Here is a 27,342-nt window from a genome sequence, read left to right on the forward strand (position 1 = left end):
TTCAATGTTAATAGTTTTTGGACCATTAAAAATCGAAAAATAGATAAATTTTATAATTTTGGTCTCAAAATGTTCCATTTTACGACGAATTTATGAAAAACGCGGGGGTAGTGGCTGAATTTGCGGTTTTTAATAGTTTTAAACCTTAAATAGTAGAAAAACTTTTTTATTTCAAAATATTCATTTTTTTATGTAAATTGCGAGAAAAAATATACGAACTTGATTCCACGACGTCAGAAACAGTTACGAAGGATTATATGTAGAAAGTCATTTTTTTTGCATTTAAAGTCATGAAACTATAAAAAATATTCATTTTTTTTAATTTTCGTATTTTTTCTTATAAATCCGCCGTAAAATGGAACATTTTGAGACCAAGATCATTAAAATCCATCCATTATTCGATTTTCTAGAGCCAAAAAACCAGGTGACCGTGAAAGTGTTTAATTACCTAATTTGTTCCACATTTTCTGCCACTACCAATATTTAGATCAATTTGTGTCGAAAATTTTGTTTAGGTTAGAATTTATTTAGTTGCCAAGTTTCCTCGATACAAATCATTCTCAAAAAGAATGCGTACTTCCAAAATTTCTAATAATGATTGAAAAAAATTTTGTTTTGTCGGTTTTGTCGGAGAAACAAACTTTAATACGTGTCATTCTACTACTATTGTGACGATGTCGTTGTAATGACGGCCATTGTGTGGAAAATTGAGGTTTAAATTGCGGAATAATAAGATTGGACTATCAAATGAGTGTTTTCCTGGAACGAGTTGACTTTCCCCTTTTCGGGCTCGTTACCACTGCAGGCACCGAACACAATTATGTCGTTTCTCTGGTGGAATATTTCAACAATCTAAAATTTTAATAAAATCTTCCCCCTTATTTGTTACTTCAATATACAAAGTAAACTTGTCCTGTCGTTCTTTTGGAAAATTACTTTGTTTAATAAGTATTAGAATTTTATTTATAACCATAAATATTTTTATATTTATATTTCCAGTCCTAATTTATTTCTCTCTTGAATATGAAAATGTCTACAGAAGACCTAAGCTATAAGCGTATAATTTGAGTTGATATAAAGAACCCGAAATTTATACAAAAAGAACAGAACAGGAGCAGAAATTTCACTCTTATGATCTTCTTTTACAATAGTTTCGGCAAAGATGTCAAATAGATTATTTTGTATAAATATAATTAAAATATAGGCCATACTAGGCCAGACTAATCGAACATTCTGGCTTATATGAAAGAAAACACACATCAGTGCTACATAACGATGCTGGAAAGACACTGTTAACAAAGTAAGATCACTATTAGTACCTTAGTCGTCACTTCGACTAAGGTACTTTCACAAGGCTCAAACTTTTTCTATATACATATTTAATATATTTAAAGTAGGAAAATCAACTTCTGACAGGGTTGCAATAATATCCACTGTTTTTTACATATTGCATTTGAAAATATGTATCTTTCCCTAACAATACTCTAATTCGACAAACGGAAATCACTCTAATATTGTACACAGCGATTCCAACAAGAAAATACTGCTACCATATGTTTGCTAACAGTTCAAAACTAAAAACAAAACATTCCGTGACAACCACGGCGCTTTCAAATTCAAATCGCGTTTCCTAGATTGTTGTGATGTTTTTAACATTAACCCACTTCCAGTAATACCAATATTACTTATAAAATTAATTAAATAACACAATCAAAACCATTTTAACAGATCGAAAATCTTGTTGTACGTTCAAAGTTTACAATTCTCAAAATACTATCGAATTAAAATATTGAATTAATTGTAAGTTCAAATAATGAAATGATTGTCAGTTTTTGAACACTTTGAAATTTGAACAGTTTTTATACTTTTCTTCTTTTCTTTATACTTTATACTTTTTCAGTTTCGATAATGATATTTATCTTTCTAAATGTCTAAAAAGTGAGGACGCTCCTGCATATTGTTATTAGTGACTCCGAAATTGCCTCTCATGCATATTTGAAGCAATTTATTAAGGAGGGTTTATATTGGTGCAGATCAATCAAAACCATTAAGCTGATTGAAAAGCAGTAAAGCATTATCGATTATTACATAAATCATTGAATTTATTGGAAGTTTAAAACTAATTAGGAAAACATAGAGGCACTGAAATATAACAAACGTAGTAACCAGGACTTTATATTAAATTGTAGGTGTTGATTTTATATGGGAAACGTATGTGTTGTATTCGTGGTACTTTTAGAGGGATCTTACATTGAAACTATTGTAAATAATATTCAAACAATGGTACCCACACTTAACCCGTGATTACCAACCGTATTCCCTGACTTAGTCCAGTCAAATTAGACCAAAAAATAAGAGTGAAGCTACATAAACTCACACAGAAGTTGAAAATCAGTAAAATTGTTTAAAATATAATTAAAAATAAAATTTTTAAAGTGAAGGATCCGTTTAATACACCGTAATTCACATTCATTCATAATGAATATGAAGAAGAAAAACATAAAGAAGAAGAATTTGATATTTACGACTCGGACGATTGAATTTTTTTCTGATTTAAATGGTTTTTATCCTTTGAATATTTGCTAATTTCCATTATTTTGCGATAGTTTCGAATAAAACATGATTATGACCCATGGAAAAGACCTACTGGGGAAACCACGTTAAAAAACGCTCTAAGTAGACTACCTCATAGGTGGCGTGGAAACGTGTGCATATTATGATCATTACAACTTTTTGTATCATTATATCTCGGACTGTTTCTCTCTCTTCAATACGTCAACAACACAATTAACAATTCAACAATTCTTAATCCTACATCCTACTGTTTGTTTTTAATCAAAATTTTTGAAACCGAAAATCATTCCCAATGTTAATATCAAAAGTCGGCTAGACGGCAAAACACGAATTGAAATTTATTCACTCATGAAATTGCACTTTCTCGTGTTTTCCAGAAACTATTTAATCTTCGACGGTGCGTCTAACTTATTACCAGATGACGTGAACATTCGTCACACTGTCTTCACGTAAGTGAAGGTAATGTAAAACGTAGTAAGAGTTAGTCTGAGGATTTTATAGGAATTTTCACTAAAAGCAAGTTCAATATAAATAGCGTTAAGAAAGCACAAAAATAGATCAATCGGAAAACCCGCTAAAAGGTAAGTTGAAATTCTTCTACTCGTGCGGAGTTTGTACGTCATCTGGTATTTCTTTCGTTTGAAATGATCCGTTTCACAAGTACATCTGAAATGTGCCTCACATGATTCTCACAATGAAAACGAATATTTAATATTCTGTTCGAAATTTCCTACGAGAATTTTACATGATATTGAGTCTTATAAAAAATGTATTGTAGAAACTTGAATTGTGAACAAAATCAAAGTAACCGAACTTCGATCCCTGGTCTTGTTTTTCTCTATTCTATTCTCTATCATCATTCATTCGCTCTAAATGCCCGGACTATTGTATTCGTTTAATTTTTAAGTGCACTATGTCTTTTTTGTAAAGCTTAATAAACTTGCTTTTAATACTCCAAATATCTCCATCTTTTATTAGTTTCTATATTAATATAATAATACAGAAGGTATCTCATAAGTTATGTCAGTTTTCATATGTGAAAACTCCTTCGCCTCAATTTAAAAATTTCGTTATTAGTTGAGACTTGTCTCTAACTACATGAGAAGAACATTTGCTTCACCTTGTTTTAATATCAACGAACAATAACTTATTAGAAGTGTCCGTGTAAAGTTTGGCGTCAAAAAAGTAAACCAGAGCTACGCGATAAATTGAAAGAAAAAAGATGTCCACCGAAATTGTGAAAAACGAAAAACTGGAGTATCGAGCCATCATCAAGTAACTGTATTTAAAAGGGTTAAGAGGTAAGCAGATTTACAAAGATATGCTTAATACCCTTGGTGATCAAAGTCCTTCGTATGCGACTATGAAAAATTGGACTGCAAGCTTCAAAAGAGGTAAATTTTCCATTGAAGATGATGACCGATCGGGAAGGCCAGTTTCTGTGTCAGTCCCGAAAATATCGATGCAGTTCATGACATGATTTTATCAGACCGTCGAATTGGTCTAAAAAGTCAATATGGACATGACAAAAATTGCTGCAAAATGGATCCCCGAATGTTTGAATGTTGCCCAAAAGCGTGCAAGTATAGAAGCATCGCGTTCGATCTGTGCTCTATTTGAAAACAATGTAGACTTCTTAACCCAAATTGTTACTATGGATGAGACTTGGATACATTTCTGCGATCCAGAAACAAAGCAACAATCGGTGGAATGGCGACACTCTGGTTCTCTAAGACCTAAGAAGTTTCGTGTCCAAAAATCTGCTGGAAAAGTTCTTGCTTCAGTTTTTTGGAATTGCCATGAAGTAGTAATGATTGATTTTTTGAAAAAGGGTTGAGCAATAGCTGGAGATAACTATTTGACTTTACTGCCCACTCTACGAGAAAAAATTAAACGCCCTTGCACACAAATCTCATGTTGCCATGCAAAAAACACGTCCCCTTATTCACCGGATTTGGCTCCGTCCGACTATCATCTCTTTTCTCAACTGAAAAAAAGTTTAGAAGGTCGTAAATTTTCTTCCAACGAGAAGGTAATAAAAGCTGTGGAGGTCTGGTTTACAGATCAAGAAGAAACATTTTTGTTGAAAGGTCTAGAGACGTTGCAGGTTCGCTGTAATAGATGTATCCAATTAAGAGGATAATATGTTGAGGATAATAGTATGGAGTGAGATAAATATCAAATTCTTGTATTGTTAAAATATCAACAGAAACAAAAGTTTAAAGCAGTCGTGGTAACAAAGAAAATATGGCGAAAACACAATTAATAAGCGAACGGCACACTTTTGATGTTTCTTTTGGTTATCATAAAACGAGTCATCTGGACTGTAGCTAAAAGATATAAGTAGCAGTACTAAGATCAATCTCGGCTGTAGCTTAAAGGCGAAAGTTGTAGTACCACGATTTATCTGGACTGTAGTTTAAAGGTGGGAGTCGCAATATTATGATTTATCTCGACTGTTTCACCAAAACAATGCACCGATTGACAAATCAATGGCAACGATGGTTAAATTGAACGAATTATAGTTCGAATTGCTCCATAATCCACCGTTGGATACCGCATAATTTGAAAATTGCTCAAAGAAAGTTATGTCTATGAGATTGTGACAGGCAACGCAATATGAACCCGAAACTAAATAACAATCTGTATGGTTCTGATCCAACAAAAGTTGTTCGCGCACGAAGCCCTTTGAAGCAAATGGTCGCTATTTTTATCTGTCTCTTTCAAAAGTAGTAACCTTCCTATTAAAAATTATATATTCTTATCTATTTCTAAATACAATTAAAGTGAATAAGTGACATTTCCGAATGATTCTTTGACGTAAATCTTCTAGACGTTGGAGTTTAATGTCTCGAAAGAAAGAAATCTAAAGAGTTTTAATCGATCTACCGGATTGGCTACTGTACAAGTCTTTTTTCTCTAACTTACCGATGGAAAGTGATTATTTAAAAACTAACGGACCCTTACTGCGAAATATGGTGAAACAGAAACAGTTTCTGCTCCAAAAAGTTATCGTTTTCATGCATTCGGGTTATTATTTGTGAATGTACTTTTCCAACAGATGTAAGTTACTGTCACTATAAAGAACGGCCCGATCGTAAGGTCCCCTAAAATACTAGAACAAACTTTTATATTATAGATTTTCGCTTTGTTTTTATGAAATAACTGACCATATTTTTGATCAAACCCCATATATTGCAGAATGTATTAAATGTACAGAGGAAAATCCAATTTATAACCAGATATATCTAGATGGCAACCACACTTCTCCATCATATAATACTTGATATCTCGGCTACGACGTATATCGTTGAAAATGTGAACGCGGATAGGTTATTTATAAAACTTCAGATAAAAATCCGGCTTTTAAATCATGATATCTATTGCCATATTTTGTAGTAAACGCCGTTACAAGATATTCTAAACTTGAAAAATCATTTAATAGACGATCTTTCTGAAATTCCATGAGGCAATGTTCATAACTATGGTATTGGAAAATATTCTACAGAAAATAGAAATATGTGTAATGTGAAATCGTTAACTAACTTCTAATCTATTCTAATCTAGCAAGTAGATTTCAATAGATTATAATAAACTTGAGTATTTTACAGAATTTCGACTCTACTTTTGAGTATCCAAATTTATTATAGTTTCATTAGTATCGAAATTAATCAGTATTAAAACAAGATCAGACGCGTTTTGTGAAATCAACGAAATTGTAATTCTTAAATGTACCCTACCATCGTTTAAGCATTTCCTCTAAATGTCCATATGGGTGATATATATGGCTATGGTAGGGTATTTTCAATCTCGTTTTTGATTATAAAATGTTGGCGCGTCCGTTGAAGTGAGTATAGTCCATGAAGTGAAAAATCGCAGATAAGGTGGAAGTATTCTTAAAATCAAGTTTCTAGTCATAAAGTGGTATGGCAGCTTTCTTCTAGACATTCGAAGAGATGGCCTGCTATTTTCGGGAAAAAAAAGCCATAGAAAATTGGTGCAAACATGTAGTGTGTGGTTAGAAGAAGATCTGTTACCGAAAATCAAAATTGTTGTTTGGGATTGGAAATGGGAAGAGTGCTGTTGAATTCAACATACCAAGTAACACCTTGTAACATAGAATTAAAACCAGAAAAACAGGAAACCTGGGTCCTAGCAGCGTCTGTGAAAGAGATACTGAATATTGACTATCGCGACATGTTCTATTTATGCAAAAACGAGGTTCCCCTTTAACCAGAGACGACATCAATTCACAGAACAGCTAAGAAGTAAACACAAGTTTGATAATTAAATTGGGAGAGCTGGTTACGACTGGTTTACTTTGTTTTTGAGCCGTCATCAAGAAATTCGTATTCGTAAAAGAAAGGAGTCCTGGTCTGACGCGTACAGGCTCTGTTCAAACACCAAGAAAACTTTAGTTTTATCCTACAAAGGACTTTTACGACCTAAATCTCAACAATGACTTAATACGATTCTCAAATTCGATCAAGTATCTTGGTCTACATATTGACAGTGACCTTCAATGGCCTGTACATTTAGAGATTATCTTCTGCTTGTTTTGCGATTAAATCTATGTCTAAACATCTCGATTCTCCTAATAAGAAATCATAATATCTAAAATATATGAAACAACGCCTTCTAGCATTCAAGTTGCTAATTGAATTGCTTGGAATTTATATATTTTGTGTAGCTGGACAAAAGCATTTTCAAACATCAAGATTACAAAAATCGGCTAAGCAAAACCGGACTTACATGTATTTTTCTTGAGTTTGGATAATAAAAAACACACAGAATTTGTTGAAGTATTTCAATGAAGTGACACTTCATTTGGTGAATTTTGGAAAATAAATTGCACCGGATACATTAATACCAACAACGATATTAATTTGATGGATTATAAAATTTAACTAATAAACACTTTAAATTTTTTTTACTCGATAATTTTGTATATCCAGATAAGCCTAGTAAACATAATCTCCTCAATCTTTGGCAAATGCAAATTGCGACATTTTGCGACATCATCAACACTACTTTTGATAAAACGAGAATATAATTACAAAAGAAGTATCTAAAACGTATTTTATCGTTTTTACTGCCGCAAAAACTCTGTAATGTTTTTTTAATTCTTCTGATTCTCGGTTCGCCCTCAATAATAGCTTCCGAAGCTTGAATCATTAGAAAGTGAGAAAACAAAAGCGGATGGAGGTTCTTTCGAATGAAAATGATCAATTTTATGGTTCATATCACATAAATAATGTTACAAAAGAGGCCTGAAAATAGGGTTAGTCCTAACACCGAAGGGTTAAGCTGTTCGAGCCCTCTATAACTAGCTATTTTCAGTCACACGTGGTGTGTGTAATCAACTGAGAATTTGAAATAATCTCAATTAAATTAATATTGTTAGGAAATATTTCAGTATTCCAAAAATTGATCGAAATTGGCAATTTGTCTGAGAACAAGTTTACCAATACTTATTCAAGAATTTACGGATTTCAAGGAAATCTGAGCAGACCTGTTGATGCAAAAGCTTTTGTCATGTGCCTCAGCAATCATCCGGATGCTCATTCAACGATCTGCACGTACAATTTGGTTGATTTTGGTCATTGTTTCAGAAGTTGAAACAGTCACAGGGCGACCTGGGCGCTGGTCGTCTTCAGGGCTCTCTCAGCCCCCACCAAAGCGCTTACACCTCTCAAAAACACCCGCACGAGATAGAGAATTGTCCCCGCAGGCATGTTGCATGAATTCATAGCACTCAGTCGGAGTTTTTTTCAACTTAACTTGAGAAATTTGAGATTGATACGTTGCTACTGTTTTTCGTCATACATGGTGCATAGACAAGATATCTAGATACCCAACGCACTACTCGAGTCTTGTTATTTAATAGCCAGACCTCGTATAAAGTTGTATATATATCGATTGGCAAATACACAAAAACTTGTGTCGCTAATTTTGAAATAATCGCATGATATTAACATTCTCGAACTCGATAATATTTAATTGATTTCGGAAAGGTATGCATCGTCCTATTTAATTATTTGTATGGTTACCAATAAATATCCTAGATGGAGAGCTTTGAAATACATAATTTTCATCGTAAATCTAAAAGCACAAGAATGCCGTATGTCGTCGGTGGTTTTCATTAAGTACGTGAACACGCTACAACGAGGAAATTGTATAAGGCGAATTTACATAGTTTTGAAGTATTCAGAATATAGAGAGAAACTTAGCAGAAACGTAAAGAGAGCGATTAAAGCATTAGAGAGTATTTCTATAAAACAAAAGCAAATCTGCCTGCTTTATGCAATGCAGGATACTGTGCTCTTTTGAGTGGGTTTTCGTAAATTCCAAAAACATTTTCTCTTTGAAGTGTAACTAGTTCACTTGTTAGTAGAAAATAATAAATGGCCTGACTTTTTTGAAACTTCATAATGTATGATTTTGACGTAACAACTTTAATGATTTTATAACTGCGTTACACAAATTTTAAGCTTCAATAATCGGGTCACAGTGTATGAATTTTTTATACCCTTCCCCAAATATAAGAACCAATAAATAAAACCAATGCACTAATTTTCCCTTTTCAGTTGATTGAAGTAAACTTTTTGTTGTGATTAACAAACTTTAATTAGTTTGACTTGTATATTTGTAACTGACTTTTCAACAGCTACCCGGATGTAACTGTTGGTTTCAAAAGTTAAGGACAAGTAAGATCTAATAAAAGAAGAAAATGGACGTCACTTGTCGCTTGTTAATAGATGGAGGGAAGTTGTCATTGTTATACGTTTCGATAAAACAATAAAATAAGTTATTTTAAATTAATAAAAGAGTACAGAAAACCTTGACCATAGAACTTTTAATTTCAGGACGCTTGAACTTGAAAGTATTGATAAATGTGTCTTAACAAAAAATAAATAAACAAATAAATAATGAGTGAGCAGGAGTACCAAAATAATGATCTAGTGCGCGAAAAAAACCCAAGGAAAGGAATACCTTTAGAAACTGTTAAGCTGCAATTAGAAATTATCGATATCACTGATCGCTATCCTAGACAACCTTTGGTGGAAGTAAACGCATTAAATAGTACACAAGCCTTACATCAAATAGATAACTATATGCTCGAGACAGCAATTGCTAGATTAGTAGACGGTGCGAAATACTGGTACTTGTTAAACATTTTGTGTCTTCAAAACTTTTTCGGTTCCTTGCTATTATACTAAAATCATCACCAAATGCTATTATTTGTTTTGTTTTATTAATGATACCTCAATCGATATTACATTCCCTTATTATTCCTTCAACTGCAATGTTAAACAATACCGCTGAGAGTCCATCATCTTGCCCTTTCCCAATATTTATTTCAAATTCCTCAGATGGTCCGTTTTTTGTAGTTTTTCCATGTCCTCATAATTGTCCTCCTTTCCAGACTGTCGAATGCTTGTTTGAAGTCGATGAATAGCATTTGCATACTGAAGCTTTTATCGATCATTCGTTTCATCGCATCTACTGATGATTTTCCTTGTCTAAAACTTTTCTAGTATTCCCCTATTTCTGTTCCCAATACGTTTTTCAGTCTTTGATTCATTATTGTGGTTGATATTTTGTATACGGTATTAAGTAAACTAATACCTCTATAACTGCTACATGTATTGGGATTTCCTCCCTTCATTATTGGTATAATCAATTCAGTAGACCTCTCTCGCCATTGTTTTTGTTTCCCATACACTTTTTATGATATTTCGTGTAGCCCTCCTATTTTATTGACTTTCCGTTTGTTGATTAAGCTTTAACATTCCACTTCCGTTGGTTTTTCTTCTATTTATATCGTTTACATTATCTTCTACGTCTTCTTCCGTTAATAATTTCTCAAAATACTGACTCAATTATCCTTCTTTAATATTTTTTGTAGCTCATTTTTTTATTTTGTTTGGTTATATGTTGATAGAATTTCATATTATTTTGATTATCATTTTTCAAGTTGTTCTTACTGTCATTTAGCTATTTTCTTATTTTTCTATATATATCATAATTATCTTGTTTCATAGTTCGTAGCCATTCCAATGTAGCTAATTTTTCCTTTTAAATTTTTATTGTACATTCCTCGTCAAACCTATTCTATTTTTTCTAATATCTTTTGTACCAATAACTTCCTGCGTTGCATTGAATACACTTTTTTGATATCTTCCTGTTGCTCATCAATAGTATCTTTTTATTTGTAGTTACTTTTCTATTTCTCTTCTGTATTCGTTCTCATCCTCAGTTTCTCAATTCTTAATTCCATTTTGATTATTACTAAACGATGATTTTACATCTTCTATTAACTTTGATATTCTTTTTGACATTAAGACGTGATCTATTAGGTTTCCTTGGTAGCTCCTGGTATCATACACGCAATTTCATGTTCTTTTTTATGTTTTAAACTAGTGATACTAATATATGTTTTGACTTCGTCGACTAGACTATATATTCGCCTCCATTATCGTTAGTTGTTTCGTGAAAGGTGTGTTTCTCCAGCACACTACTTAAGTTGTCTTCTTTCCCTATTTTTGCATTCATATCTTCAATAATTATCAATGTATCATGTCTTGTGACGCCCTCGCATACCTTTACCAGTTTTTCATAGAATTCATCATTGTCTTCGTCATTTGCTTCTTCTGTCGGTACGTAAACATAAAATATCCATATTTGAAAGAAAATTGTTTTCTTTAAATACTTTTTCGCTTTTTCGCCCCAAAACGTTTTGATTTAAATGAGACGTCGAGGAGAAATTTCTATTTTTTTAAACGTTTTCCAGATCTATAGCTGAATTTGATAATCCTTGTGGTTTTAAACGACGGGAGATACATATATGTAATTTAGTGATTGTAAATCATTTTACTGTACACTGCACTGCGTTTTGCTCCCAATTTGATAATCATACCTTCGCTACATAATCTCATATCTAAGTGTAGCGCTTGTTAACTGCTGCAATAAATTCGTTGATACGTAATTTTAGCGCGCCGACAAACTGAAGTGCGTTAGACGAAAATTTAATTTCCTCACCTAACTCACGAAAAACGAATATCTGAAGAAATATTTACGAAATTATTAATTAATTTTTCATGGAATTAAATGTTAGAGCTACAGTTAATTTCCTCCAAACTGTCAAAATTATATGTAATTTTGATCGATAGAGTAATTTTAATAATCGTAAGAAAACTGTATGAAGTAAACAGGGGAAACAAAGAATTTCATGTAATAATTAAACCTCTTTTTTCAAGAGGAAATACTATTTGAAGAAACCAATGCAAAGTTATGTAAATATTATCCTGAAAGTGCTTCGTCCGGTTGATTGATTTGCTCTCAACAGTGAAAAAACACGGAAACATTTTGAGGTCAAGGTTATATATGAGACATCATATGTTAGGTGGGTGCCACGATTGCTAGGTGCTGATGAAAATCTAGATCGAATTAAAAATTCAAACGAATGATAATCCAGATATGACAATGTTTTCATCTAATGAGCGTGCCCTCGAGAAAGCAGAAATTATTTTTGTGTGTTATCAATATTAAGAGAATTTCTTTGTGTTTTTCGCCTCACGAATAAAGGAGGTTAATAATCCATAATCAAAATTTGTGACGTTAATTTTGAAACGAAGTAGGAAAAAATAAATCGAGGAACTTTCCTCTATGATAAAAATGGTGCGTGCCGCAAGTCGCTTTTCATTTGCAAGTCTTACTCAACAGGTTTAACACCATGGGACATTCCGAATATAAATATGTGGCAAAAATTTGGTGATTTAAGGGTCGCCGTGTGTTTTAGAAGGGCGAAGGTCTCCAATCAGTGGGAACTTAATTGAAACATATCTTCAAATCACTAGTACATTTTACTATTATATTTATTGACCTCTATGAAGGATTATTATATTACTATGTTGTTATATTCTAATGGTACGTGTGTTTTGATTGAGTCGATTAATTTATTGTGGCCTACGGTTAAACTTTTTTAACGAGCTTCTCGTTTATCAACCATTACAGCAGATGGAAATCATCGCCAAGGAAAAAATGCCTCCAGTCATTTTGGGATAAATACCCTGGAAGCATGTAAGAAATTTATACAAATTTTACTTTGTTTAAACAAAAATGTTTTACCATATTTTTTACTATACCACGTAGATTACGTGACGTAATTTCCTTCGCCTGATATTCGATATATTCATTAATATAAATTCATCAATTCTAATGAGTAACGAATAGGATTTCAATATCGCTAATACACACACAAATTGAAGCCTAGTTCGGAGGTTTAAATTTCATTAAGTCCTCCGTAGACTTCCTTATAACTGTAAATTTCCGCCAATGACGTGTAACGCTTAATTACTTTCTTAAATATATATATGTACGTTGAATATCCCTAAAGCACGAGAAATATTCATAGGCGTGCTAGATATCACCCCTAATAAGAAAATTTAATAGAGTTTTCATTTAATAAGTGTAGAGTTTAATATTTCCGTGTGAAATTTGTCAACAAAATCATCTCGAGTTCGGGAAATATACAATTTTAAACAATCTTTAGTTAAAAACAAAAAAATGACATGAATTAGCCATCAGATATGGAAGTGTGATTAACGCACCCGCCAAGTGCAAGGTTTGAACAGTTATTCGGTTGCTACATGCAAGGAAGTTAAATTAATAGTGCAAGTTCATTCAGCAAATGATGCAGGGATTTTGCTGAAGGTAGCATGGAAGTTTACGATGGAGAGCGGGTTTCAGATGCTAGTGCCCAGAAGATCAACAGTGAGCCGCTTATAAATCGGAGAGTCACTGTGCATAATCTTGTTGCACGCATTCCTAAAATCTCCCATGACAAAAAAGTAAGTAAGGAGCCTTAACAGTCTCTTCAACAATATAAGGGGGCAGATAGGCATCGAGGAGAAGTTGTTGGACTCTGTCGAGAGTGTTTTAAAATCGGAAGAGGGTACTTCTCGTTTCAAGGCAACCAGGAACGACAAATATTGTGAAACATTGACCACTATCCACCGAGAAATCCAGAGTCTTCGGAGAGGAGGAGTATTACTTATAGTGCAAGTTCATTCAGCACATACAGGGCTTTTGCTGAAGGTAGGACGGAAGTTCACGATGGAGAACGGAGTGGATGACCGCGATTTTTAGATGCGACTGCCCAGAAGATCAACAATAAGCCGCTTAAAGATCGGAGAGTCATTGTGCATAAGCTTGTTGTTAGTCTCCCATGACACAATAGAAAGAACTTCAACAAAAACGTAAGTAAGGAGGCAACGCGGAGAAGTTGTTGGACACTGTCTAAAGTATTTTAAAATTGGAAGAGGGTACTCCTCGTTTCAAGGCAACCAGAAACGACAGATATTGAGAAACATTGACCAATATCCAGAGTCTTCGGAGAGGAGGAGTTTTGCTTATTCACTACAACTCTCGACGCATTTGGGTGGATTGTTTCCATCCATCTCCCGTAGAGATTCCAGCGATTATTCCCTGGCAAGCGCTTCAAAAGAGACAGTGGAGTAAGAGCAGAGGTCACACGCTTCCTCAACTGATTGGCAGGAGAATTCTTCATCAAAAATTTCTCGAAAAAACTGAAAACTTGGCGGAAAAATAGACAATGTCTAGGTTTTTCAATTATATATAAATTGCAATGTTTGCAAGTTGTAAAGAATATGGAAACTTTATATTTATTAAAACCTTCGTGTCTAGTTGTGATTATTGAATATTACAAATTAAAAGTAGGTGAAATTGCAGGGCACGATAATCAATCCTGCATTTTTTAAATGGCAGAGTAAAATAAACGAACGTATCTTTCAGAATTTTATTGTTTTAATCTTATTGTATATTGAAAAGCATAGTCAGAACGTAATTGTAATTAATCGTCTTTTAAAATTGACACCGGTCAGAAGGCATCCTTGACTCATTTGCTTCTTATGACAGACAAGTAACTATTTAAACGTATTGTGAACGTCAAGGCGTCGGTAATCGATGCGTCATTTCCACAAGTTTCCTTTTTGTTATTGGTGAACGACGACAGTAGGAGGCGGGATTAGAGGAAACCCATCAATATCTAATAAGGGACAATAATTTTTTTGAAAGTAACGGCAAGAGAAATCTATTGTACCAAATCAGAAGTTTTATGTGTATTTTGATATGTTTCGAACGCAGGTTTTTAGCTTATTCTACTAATTATGTCAATTTTACTCTATAGAACCACATAATTAAGAAAAATGCCGTAATGAAGAATTGGTTTATTAGTTCAAGGAAGTAAGATCAAAAAATCTATCAATGAGAAAAATAAAAAAAGTAGTGGTTACAAATTTTTTTACGTAAGTGCACCGACCCCTCATCGCCTTCCCATATTTCTGACCAAATCCCGTGAAAGCTCGAAACTTTTTCTGGCGTACTCGCACAAAAAAATCGTACAGATCAAATTCATAGGAAATTTTATGCCCCACGCGATGACGGAAGTCGACTTGTGAAATGGAAATCTTTTCGACTTGATATTTTTCAAAAAATGAAAATTTTTTCGAACGGTAGTTTTTTAATTTGCAACCATACTGAAAATAGCCGTATCGAGATCAAAACATAGGGAAACATAGACTGTCTGCTATAGAAAATTTAACGTTTTAAAATTTAAAATTTGTCAATAGTACGGTCACAATATGAAGTGAATTTTGAGCTTCTATATTTTGGATTCTAATTATCGTATTTAAAAACTTTTTTTTTGAAATGCGCATTTTTTAACGCCAAACACATTTCAAATTTAACTAAAATGTTTAACTTAATTTTTCAATACAAAAATGAGGAAAAACAACAAAAAAAATTTTTTTTGATCTTTAAAAAAAGTTATGTAAAAAAATCTATATTTCGATATCGTTAATGTTTCCAAAAGGACGCGTGATTAGAAAAACGTAAATTTTCTATACCAAACAGTCTATGTTTCCCTATGTTTTGATCTCGATACGGCTATTTTCAGTATGGTTGCCAGTTAAAAATTACCTTTCGAAAAAATTTTTATTTTTTGGAAAATTTCAAGTCGAAAAGATTTTCATTACACAAGTCGACTTCCGTCGTCGTGTAGAGCATAAAATTTCCTATAAATTTGATCTCTACGATTTTTTTGTGCGAGTACGTCAGAAAAAGTTATTAGCAAAAATACCATCGAATTTTAGTGCTTTCAAGCTGCGTTACGAGCTTTCACGGGATTTGGTCAGAAATATAGGATGGCGATGAGGGGTCGGTGCACTTACGTACAAAGAATTGTCACCCCTACTTCTTTCAATTTTCTCTTTTATACTCACTTCCCCGGTCAATATGTCATGTAAATATAATATAAAAGGCCAACTATAACCGAACAAAAATTGTTGGGATATTAATTTGTAGTAGGGAAATTCAAAAATGATCGAGACAAAAGCTGTAGATGGCGCGCCTGTATGTTTTGAATTATTGCTCGATTATGTCTCAACTGAGTCCTTACTCCTTACTAAAGCACGTTTCACGCGCGTGCTAAGAACAAGGGTGAACGTCATATGCCGTCCATCATACTTCAACGTATTGTCATTCGTTTATTGGTGTGGAAAGGCATCAAAATTCTTCGAGACATACGAAATAAAATCAGTAATGAGTGTCTGAGTAGATCTGCTGTATTCAAATGTGTCAAAGATGGCCGCGAAACAGTCGAGAATGCACCGCGAACCAGCATTTCACTAGACAACATACGCCGCAAAGAACAATTCATTTTGGAAAACCGTAGGAGGAAAAATCTTGGTATTAGTATTGGTAATGTAGAATCTATCATCCACAAACATCTTCAATATCGTAAAATAATGGCGGTTGGAGCTTATCGCCGTTTGCTGATGCAATACGAGGTGGAGAATCTTTGAAACCTGGGTACACTATTACACTCCCGAAAGCAGGGTGACGTCTAAAGGGTAGCCCGTCAAAGATAACCAGGTCCGCAGGTAAGATTATGTGTACTGTATATTGGAACCGACGGGAAGTGTTGTACGTTGGGGTGGAAGATAATAGAATATCCTATCAGGACTTTTACCCTGCTACTACGACACGTTTGGACCACTAAAGGAAGCCTTAAAAAATCAACACCAACGACGAGGTAGAGTAGTTTGTGCGCACATGACTGTCCGAGTTATCCAAATAATTGTGTTTGTCATCTATATTTGAACCGTCCTCGTATATTTTTGAAAAAGGATTTTATTATATTTTCTATTAAACACATCGATACATTTTCAACGTAAGCTTGGAAAACCGATACATACTGCTAGTTTGGAAAGCGGCTAAAAATCTAAAAAAACTAATCTCATAACGATCTTGCAATACTATGCAGGATAATATATCCTGGTTGCTTTTAATTATCCTAATGAATGTTATCATGGTTTGGAAATCGAAAATTACGGAGGCGAATCAAAAATGTTCACTTTCTTGACCAATAGAAGGTGAGTAAACATGTATGAATTCCATTAATCTCGTTTTTTAATGGTGCTCAAAAAAACGCATAAAAGAATTTAATTTTCTCCCACTAGATTTTTAATAATAGAGTTATAGCGAATAAAGAGCTTTCCGCAGTCCATCCATAAAATTTAAATTGTTAATGAGGCTAACCGCTTTAATCTAGCAGGCCACTTTTTCCTTTGCTTTTTTCTGTTGTTTTTGTTTTGATCCCAGATTTTCCAGCTTTTCTCTAAACGGCTATCCAAATATATAGTGTTTTCGTACTTTTTAAACTAACCGACGTATGCATTGTCGCGATGCTAATTAAAAACAGAATTTACCCCCTTTCGCATCATAAACATGTTGAGCATTATAGTATATATTAAAGTTAACAAAAACCGTAATATATTGTATGAATTTGAACACACTAAACTCGCCAATATTCAAGAAAATCTGAGAAAGAGTAGCAACCTGAGATACAGCGTGTACTCGCCGAAACCATTAATGAAGAGCCCGGAGTCATTAGTGGCTACCACCAAATGAATCAAGACGTGGAAACGTGGTCCATAAGGAGTTCGATCCACCAGGATAGACCGTGAATCAAGTATTCAATCGTATAAAATAAAAAAATTAACGCAATTTCATTCGATTGAGGACATCCAAATAACTGTGACTCGGATGCTGCTTTAGTCAAAGACAACATCGTCTGACGAAACCACTGGAGTTGGTGTATTAGTTTGGATGGGAATTACTTCGAAGGAGATCATATTCACCACATAATTTCATGATAAAAAATAAATTTACACTATCAGACTCATAACTTAATTATCAGACTTTGTATTGGCAGATAACGTATTTCTAGAGACCTGCCTCAAGTACCTTATTTAGTAAAATCAATAAAAACATCATTTTTAAATACTTTTGGGAATAAATTTAATTTTTTTGGTGAGTTTGGTGTTTTCTATTAAAATGAGGATATATCTTATCTTGGCAAACAGAAAATAATATTCCTCAAAATATAATGATCATAGTAAATCATATCTATCTAGGAATAACGTTGAGACAAACAGGATAAAGGAAAGGATACAAAAAAGCTATCAAGTCTATGGAAGAAACAAAAACCTACTAAGAAACAAAAACTTAACCAAACAACACAAAATAAAAATGCACAAAACCCTAATAAGACCAGTAATCACATATGCGATGGAAAAATCAGTAATAAACAAAAGAGAAGAAGAAGAACTTAAAAGAACCGGAAGAAAGGTAATGAGAACTATAACAGGTCTAAACATAACACAGGAAGAACGAAGAAATAGAGAGAGAACTGGGGAAGGAGATACATAAAAGCACAAAGGCTCAACTGGGTCAGGCACTCAATATAAAAAACTGGAGAACAAAATGCCGGAACCGAAAAGAATGGAAAATAATAACAAAACCAGCCAAAACAAACGACAAACTATAAAGAAAATAAAAATTAGAAAACTAGGAGTAATCCACCTCAAAAAAAAGCGATAGCCATAATCCACATGGGATTGAAAGGCTTGATGATGATGATGATGAAACATATAATAAAACCATATATTTAGGTTCAAACTACTCGTAATTTCATACAAGATTTTTCTTAGATATACAGCTCTTCGTTCAACATTCAACAATTTTTACATAAAATTTGCAATACAAATTCCATGAAACTTACCTTTTTGCAATAGTTGAGAATATCCATTTTATCTTTGTAACAAGTTGCCTTAGAATAAAGGTCTGAAAACCATTCTCCCTGTTCCGTCATGTATTTGGGATGGTAGGCCTCTTGGCCGTGAATCCCGGAATCGCACAACATAGCTACCTGTGGTTCGAAATGAGAAACGGCTCCTCCATTAGCGCTTCCCAGACCACCGTTATCCTGCAGTCCCAGACCCTATAACAATATAAAATAATTATTACTATGAAATGGCGAAGAAAACAAAGACATAGATATAGTAAAATTCAGAGCATTTGATTTAATTCCTCATGAGTACAAATCTTGGCTTCTTTTGGTCGATGGCTATCGGACTGGGGTTTTAAGAACGCTTGAGTAGCTTCATGTAATTTGAGCCAAAATACATTATGATTCGATTTTGAATGACAAGACTAAGTATTACTTGTCAATATTCTCTAAATGATTCTTAGATTAAGCTTTTTTCTATGTAAAAAGCAAGCCCAAAAGGGTGAAGCTTTTTACAATCGAGTGATTCGAGTGATTTTAATATTTTATGTCCAAACAGGATCAAATCCTAAGCTTCAAGTCAGCCTTTTTTGAAAAAATAGCAGCCTGGGTCTTTGCTGCATTAAACTCAAACAAATTGCTTCTACGGTATTGAAGTCAAATCTTTCTGAGGTGTGTCCATCGGAAGCGACATGGATGGATCGGTGTTTAAGAAAGCTACTAAGTCCGTCGATAAGTGAGGACGACAAACCATAGGATCTTAATTTATTTAGAGTTGTCGTGCCAAATCCTGCCAAAAGCCTTCGATATGTCAAGTGCAATTGCTCTGGATTCTCCATATTTTTCTACAGCTTCAGTCCCTGGTTGATCTATGTTTTGATTTGATGTTTAATAACTTTCTCCATGACCTTGGCAATGGCTGAGACTAAAGCAATCGAACTGTAGTTATTGGGAACCCCGTCTGTTTTCCTTTTTTTTTGGTACGGGTTGAATACAAGCAACTTTCCAATCTGCAGTGAATTTGCATACCGGACCTGTTAGTTCAGCTGCGAAATTCTTCAATACGATTGGTGGTGGTCCATCTGGGCTAGTTTCTTTATTGATGTTCGAGCCTTTGGGAAGTTTTGCCGGTTTCTGGCAAAGATGCACCAACTCTAGGCAGGCTTGGTGGTAGTTTGAATTTGAAGCAAACATGCGACCCAACAAGTCCGTCTTCTCTTTCGCGGAATTTTTGACTTGCAGCAAAAGCCTTGGCTGACTGTTATAGTTATAAATTGATGTCAAGGTTTATATTTATCAATTAATTCACCTCTTAGTATGAATAACGCCTTACTCGCGTACAAAGTTTATCATTTATCTTTTTCGAATTCTTTCTTTGATACAGACCTGGGTATAAAGCAGTCAGATGTTCCCCCACCGGCCATTTTTCCTTGTATACTGTAGATGTAGTATAGAGAAATTAATGTTTCTTCATACGTTGCTTTCAGACACGCCAGGCTTTTTTTTCGAGATAAAAAATAAATTTGAATGATTCTGGAATTCATCCAGCTACCAGAAAAAAGTATATTTCTATTTCGAGCTGTCAATGTAACGTTACTTCATTATTCATTCCTTATACCATTTTTTGACAGCATTTATTCCATTTCCAGAGTACTCAATCAAGTGTATTCAGAATGAGGAATATGTGAGGTGGATTGAGAAGTGAAATGGATGACTGCGGTGAGTAGCACAATCCGTATTGATTATAAGGGCGAATTAAAGGACGATAACGGTTTAAGAGGATAAATACCACCCGCAGGGGAAGTGACACAACTTGTAGTATAGGTTTCGTTTAAGGCGATTAACTTTTTAAATACCTATACACTATGTAGATGTTTATTTTAGTCAACTATAATTGATTTTCTAATAAAACGTCACTCATTAAATGGTTCAATGTGGTTCAATGAAACTTTTAATGTTTTCTATGATACCGACCAAGTCGTTGGATCATTAAAATCAACTTTCGTAAGATCATATTTTTCTTTTCCAACTGCAGTGTATACAGTTCCCTTGTTAAAGTTGTTTTATCAATGTTACAAAAGTCTAGATGTGATTAACTTGATATTTTCTGCCATCCAGATGACTGATGTTTCAGTGATTTTTTTGGATCGGATGTCTTCGGATTGTCTTCATGAATATTTGCTGTTAAACATGCTGATGTACCGTATTTGCTATCAGTGCAGCTAATTTCATCTCTTTCATTTTACGAAACTTGGCGCATGAAGGTTCCTTTTCAAGTCATGAGCCATATGAACTTACATGTACAAAAAATGCTCGATAAACGTATTCACCTCACCTAATTAAAATATTTTTATTATCGCAAATTTACAATATAAGGAGTTCGGTACTGATGACAGTCCCACCGTACAAATAGCATCATAGTAAAAGTGTCGTATGTTTCTTTGTATATTCAGTCTTTTCCAAATGATCCCAAATTACTTGACGGTTAAAGCACAGCGATGTCCGGGAAGCTTCCATGCCAATTCAAAACTTTTATCGGATTTACAGTGAAATGCTGGATGCGGCAAGACCAATCTTCCATAACTTTTACAGCATCATCAATATAAAACAAATATTTACGACAACAATGTAATTATTATTATAACATGGGTCACCTTACAAAAAACATTCACTAACAAAAATTTATGAAAATATTGTGTTTTCCGTGATAATTGAGGCGTTCTATATTTAAAACTCGCTCTGATATATTATTATCTCGTTTTTCCGTCCGAATCTAATCTAGATCATTCATCTCTTTGATTATACTCATTTTGTACCTGCTTCTTTATCCTACTGTCCCGAACCTTTCTCTTATAAATTTTAAATCCGGCAGGGATTTAGCCCTTTTAAACCTAAAATGAGGCTTTGGACCGTTAATATACCCATACAACTTGAACTTAGAATGTTCAAAATTAATTTAGTTTTCCTACTTATATATACGTGATACTTTATGAACCTTTATTTCACATAATGTTTTTGTTAGTCGGTAGAATTTATGGCTTAGATTAATTGCACACACACCGATATTGAACGGCTGATTTTATACCGGCATACGTCACTAAATACACACTCAAACACTCACCGATTTTTTACCGACCATTCCAACTCGATGAAATAAACTAGTTTTGGTAGTGCGTGCTTCAACTTCTCATGGAGTTCGTTAAAGACGTAATAGATAGTTGGAGGAAGTTGGAAAACTTCACGCCATCACGCCTTAGTTCTTTAAATAAAGTGCAAATTTATACTGTGCGTTCAAAATCGGTGTGTGTGCAAATAGCCTTACATAATTGGCTACAAGTCATATAGGCGCCAAGCACATTTCTATGTTTGTACTAAACTTTATTGCTAGTTGTAAAAACATCGATTTCAAACTGACTCCAACCTGAAGATATCAGTATTTACCAATAGAAATGTATTTGTTCATACTGTAAAAGATTCTACCTAAAATTTTGTGACGTTTAGTACCGAGCTGTTATTAAATTTTTTTTCGAAAGGCAATACTCCCACGCAAGAGGATTTTGACACTGTGTACGGAGACTTTGTACCATAATTTATGACCGCACAATTTTGGGACGCTTAATTCAAATTCAAAGTTCACCAAATGGTTTTGGACGAGCGCAAGACACAGACATTAAAGGAGAGCATTTTGAAAATGAAAATGATCATAAAAAAAATGTTGCTTCTTTGTTAACTTCTCACACAACCCTCGTGTTTAACAATAGAACATTAACTTAGTTACTTTCAACTTTGATTCATTTATATGTACACACTATGTGTTACCACAGACCTTTGTCTTCAACTATTTATCTAATGGTGGGTCCACACGATACAGACTTTTGTTCGTACAGATATCTGTACAGACTATGAAGTCGGAATAAAAAATTTTACCCAAACATTTGTATAGAATGTCTGTACAGACTTTTCATTATTTTTCGTTCGAAAATACAATTTAAATTTCTTAGCTACGATAAATACGCAGACTTACATGCATACTCCGACTTTTGGATCGCACCGACATTTGTCTGTACTGTATAGCATGCACAGACAAAATTCTATAGAATTTTATGGAATTCTGTATCGTGTGGACCCACCATAATAGTCACACATCCGTTTTGCAACACGAGATAATGAAAATTTTCACGTGTCGTTGAGGTTTTATGTGTTCTAGGTGCAAGTTCGTCTCTACACGAGCGTAAACAACATTGAAACTCATGACGCTACCTATTAACTACATAATATCATACTACAGATGCCCCTAATGGTTCTATCGAATCTTTTTGAATTTTCGTTGCAGCAAATGCCTTTAATCTCAAGTATTCAATCAACGTGTCAAACACAATCCATTTTGAAACGGAGATCTGATTAGAGCTTGTTTCGATTTATAAATGAATCAGGGACGAAGCAAAAAAGCATCCCTCTTAAATGCATTTCTAGATAGCCGTTTCATAAGATCTATAAATACGTATTTTTTAATTGAAGTTCGAACTTGTGTTTCAAGAATCTCTTTTCACCATTTTCACCGAAAATACGATCCATATAGTAATGAGTAAATCGTCGTTCAGCCTCCAAAAGCCGCTATGTTCATGTTGGATAATTTTATTTGTCGAAGCATTATTCTAATAAAAAATCTGATATTTTATGCAGAAATTATTTTATTATTTGTTAAACACATAGTGGATGTTTTTTACATGCACATAGCTGTTTGAAAGTAGCACAAAAATCATTTTGTTTAAGTAAATAAAAAAAATTTATTAAAATGTATAATAAACATAACATTAAAATTGAAAAACAAAGTAAAAATCAAATTTTATTATTCATTTCACATGGATATTGAAGTCTATAGTCTATTTATCTAAGAAAAATGGTAAACCAAAACATATTCAAGCATAGTGCTCGTTATCAGAGTTGAAAACGTCAAAGCCGAGCATGTAACAGGACCGCACTCCGCAATTAAGAAATAATTTGCGATTTCCGACAGCATAGCGAAAATTTCCGCGCCACGTTTCGCCCGGGATGTTCACGTGCTCATCACGCACTGATCATTATTTTCGTTTACTATTTATTTTCGATAGACTTTTAAACACATTTTGGTCAAAAATTGGACACAGCGGTTTTTGGATGCGCAACGACGAAGTCCAAGTTGTGTATTCTTAATTGTTTAATTTAGTTGCAACTTGCAAAGTGTAGTTTGCAATTAACTGTGAGTAATATAACCCAATGTCTAATCCAAAGCTTAGTAGGGTCACTTTCGATATTATATATTTGAATAATAATCAGAATAGTTCCTAGAATTTTCATAAATTCAACTAACATAAGTTTTCGGTCTCTCATTGGCCTTTCATAACTTCAAGCTGTACAGAACAATAAAAAAATGTTTGGAGTGGTCAAAAGCCCTCTGTACCAAATATTGCGTAGCCGTATCCAACATTTTTTTTTCCATTAACAATTAAAAGCATGATGGAGCAGCTCCATATTTAGTTTAGTTCAATCATCGAAAACAAAACCTCTAAATTTGATTAAGCTTTAGCTTTTCGGTTAAGAACGCTTCACGATTCACTACGCAATCATAATTGGACCAATTTAAATTCTTTTGAATAAATTAAAACGGCACAAAAATAATTAGGCAACAATCAACAATGAAATTAATGAGGTAGTCTATCAGTGTAGTAGATTATTACTCATTATATCTTCTTCCAAAACGAAACTCCCGCATAATCTGAAAAATATTCTCCGAAATTCGTCTGTCACAAGTAATAAGAAATAATTTCATTTTCCAACAGCTACAAAATTGCGTTAACTCGAACTTATTTTCCAAATATGATATACAAAAGGATGTTCTCGGTATAGTAATTTTGAATAAGGGAAGTAACTAAGTACTTCATAAAATTTATGTGAACCTCCTTTGTCTTATTTATCATCAATTTTGAACGGAATTGAGCGAAGGAACATGCATAGCCTCTCAAATTACTCGAGATATATAAGCGAGTAAACTTACAAAACGATGCATCATTTTCATTTAATTACGAGTCATTATATAAAGCCAAAATATACGAAGGCATACCAGTTGCTTAATAAAATGAAAGTAAGTATTGGATATGAGTCTTCCCGAATATTTGTTATCTAAAAATAAAGATCTTATATTAAATCTTTGATTTTTATTGAGAAATTAATTTATAAAATTAACACAAAACGTTCAATAGGTTCGAAGTATACATTCTTCTTTCAAGAACCCCTAGGAGCAATTTGACGAAGACGCCATTCATGGTTTAAGATCTCAAGAAAGCATAACCATCCTTTTAAGAGAAGATGACTGATAAAGAAGAAGAATATGTCTTGATATTACTAGTTTTTTTATCAATGTTTGTGCTTCATTAGCATAGAAGGATGTCAAATTGATACCAACAACACCATGCAGACATCTTCAATAAGTAGTACAATTAAGAATAAAGTTTTCTTTGCAAATGAGTCTTAACTAAGAAAAAGACAAAAATCAATTTTATTCATCATTATAGTCTCCTCCAAGAGCAATGCAATCATTTCAACGCTTCCCTACCTTCTCGATGCCGTGCTTGCAGGAGGATTTGTCTTTTGTCTCAAAATAGGCTTCAGTTTCAGCAATTGCTTCTTCATTTGAGCTAAATTTCTTACCAGCGAACAATATTTTTGAGATTAGCGAATAGCCAGTAGTTACTCGGGGCCAGATCCGGACTATACGGTGGATAAGGAAGCGTAATTTAGCGATCGATGCCATCGACTTGTGAATCGATGCATTGTCTTGGTTAACAGTGTTTTTTTCTTCCGACATATGAGGCCGTTTTTCCTTAATTTTGCATTTAAGCGATTCAACTACCCCAAATAATGCAGCCATAAGCTTCTCAGCTGACTGTTGTGCCTTTGGACTCTTCAGACGTGGTTCACCGGCTGTAGTCCACTCAGATGATGATCGGTTTGATTCCGGTGTGAAGTGATGGATCCATGTTTGAACCATTGTCACATATTGACGCAAAAAATCTGATTTTTTACCAAACAGTGCTTTGTATCATTAACAGGTTCTTGTTTTGGATAGACTGTGAGTAAACACGGCATCCGCTTTGAAAAAAGGATTCTCAAGCTCAAATGTTCATGGATAATTGTAAACACAATTTCAATTTAAGATTAGATATAACCAAATTGTGGACTTTTTTGATGTTTCCAACATTATCGGTATCAGTACGTCCACGTTTAAATTCAGCAAACCCATAAGATCTTTTCGATGGAGCAGAGTCGGAAAACACTTTTGAAGCCATTGCTGAGTTTGTACAGTATTTGTTTAGTCTTTTGAAAGTTGGAACTTCATAAACGTCATATGGCATCGCCATCTATGTGTCAGTCACACGACTTATTGAGAGTTGTAGTAGATATTAATATTGAGATTGAGAAATTTCTATAAGAAATCTTCACAATTTGTTGTTGGTAACGTTTTATAACGATAAATGTATAACATTTAATTTGCTACAGCTTCTATTTTACCTTCTTATCTACAATTAATATTCAACAAAATGAAAAATACTAAAATTATGTCAATTTACGTGAAGGATAAAACTCTAAGTGGGCTGAATCTAAATAAATATTAGGGAAAATGAGCAAACACGAAATACCTCGGATATTTAGTCAACGTTTAACTAACCAACCTATTTGTTCTAAAGCTAGTTGACATTCTAACAGAGAAGATACCACTAACAAGTTTGTGGTATTTTTAGATTTATTTGAACAGAACATAAAGTGTAAATGTTACGGTTGTTTCTAAATATTATGCGACCAAGATGGTGTTTGAATAAACCATATTTGGAAGAGAATTTATACTACACTTTACTAATAGGTTACTGAAATTAAGAGTAGCTTGTAAATATTTTTCGTTTAATTTTTCAACGTAGTCTCTCTATACCATTTGCATAAAGGAATTGCAGCAAATTTGTGATACTGCAGGTAATTTGGAATACTTTCATATCTAAATTAATATAAACGAAATCTGTGTTTTTATTCCCTAAACATCATAAGACACACGAAGCCATACAGTGCGCTTAAAACAGGACGTCATTTTGACATTCCGACTGCCAGCCTTAAGGAAGCACGACATTTGCTCTAACTTTTTCGGTAAGAATTAAATTAAAAATATATTAATGCATCTAAATGTTTTTAAGTCTTTATCAAAAGAAAAATCGAAACGTCAAATTTTATCTTCCAAAAATTACTAAAAAAACCAATTTTAAACGAAAAGAGTACATTTAGATGCATTAATATATGAAATGGTCTAAGAAATAAGAAATTAAAAATATATTGGCTGTTATCCGTAAAATATTTATTCTTCATTCTTCTTCTGAAGCAATAATTTGTTCTTTTGAACGTTTCATAGCTGCAACGAATTCAGTAGCGTTGGTTTCAGTTTTCTTAACAAGTCTATTTGGTTTTCCACAATGGCGCTTATATTACCAATAAAATGAAAATATACCCTGATTCACGTGATCAAATGTTCCTGGTTGATCTTGATCCAAATCTTCTCTTCCCAACAGTTGTCTCAACGGATTTGGGTAACCATC

General features: G+C 33.6%; 1 protein-coding gene across 2 annotated transcripts in view; it reads right to left on the reverse strand.

The window, feature by feature from the left end:
• LOC130898340 (amyloid-beta-like protein) overlaps window positions 1–27,342 on the reverse strand; it is a 175,264-nt gene that overhangs the window by 37,197 nt on the left and 110,725 nt on the right. For both annotated transcript variants that reach the window (XM_057807585.1, XM_057807583.1), the window contains exon 2: window positions 18,722–18,940. In XM_057807585.1, the coding sequence (XP_057663568.1) occupies window positions 18,722–18,940 (219 nt within the window). The remainder of the gene's footprint in view (window positions 1–18,721; window positions 18,941–27,342) is intronic.

The sequence above is a fragment of the Diorhabda carinulata genome, chromosome 9, assembly GCF_026250575.1.
Source record: "Diorhabda carinulata isolate Delta chromosome 9, icDioCari1.1, whole genome shotgun sequence".
Taxonomy (NCBI): domain Eukaryota; kingdom Metazoa; phylum Arthropoda; class Insecta; order Coleoptera; family Chrysomelidae; genus Diorhabda; species Diorhabda carinulata.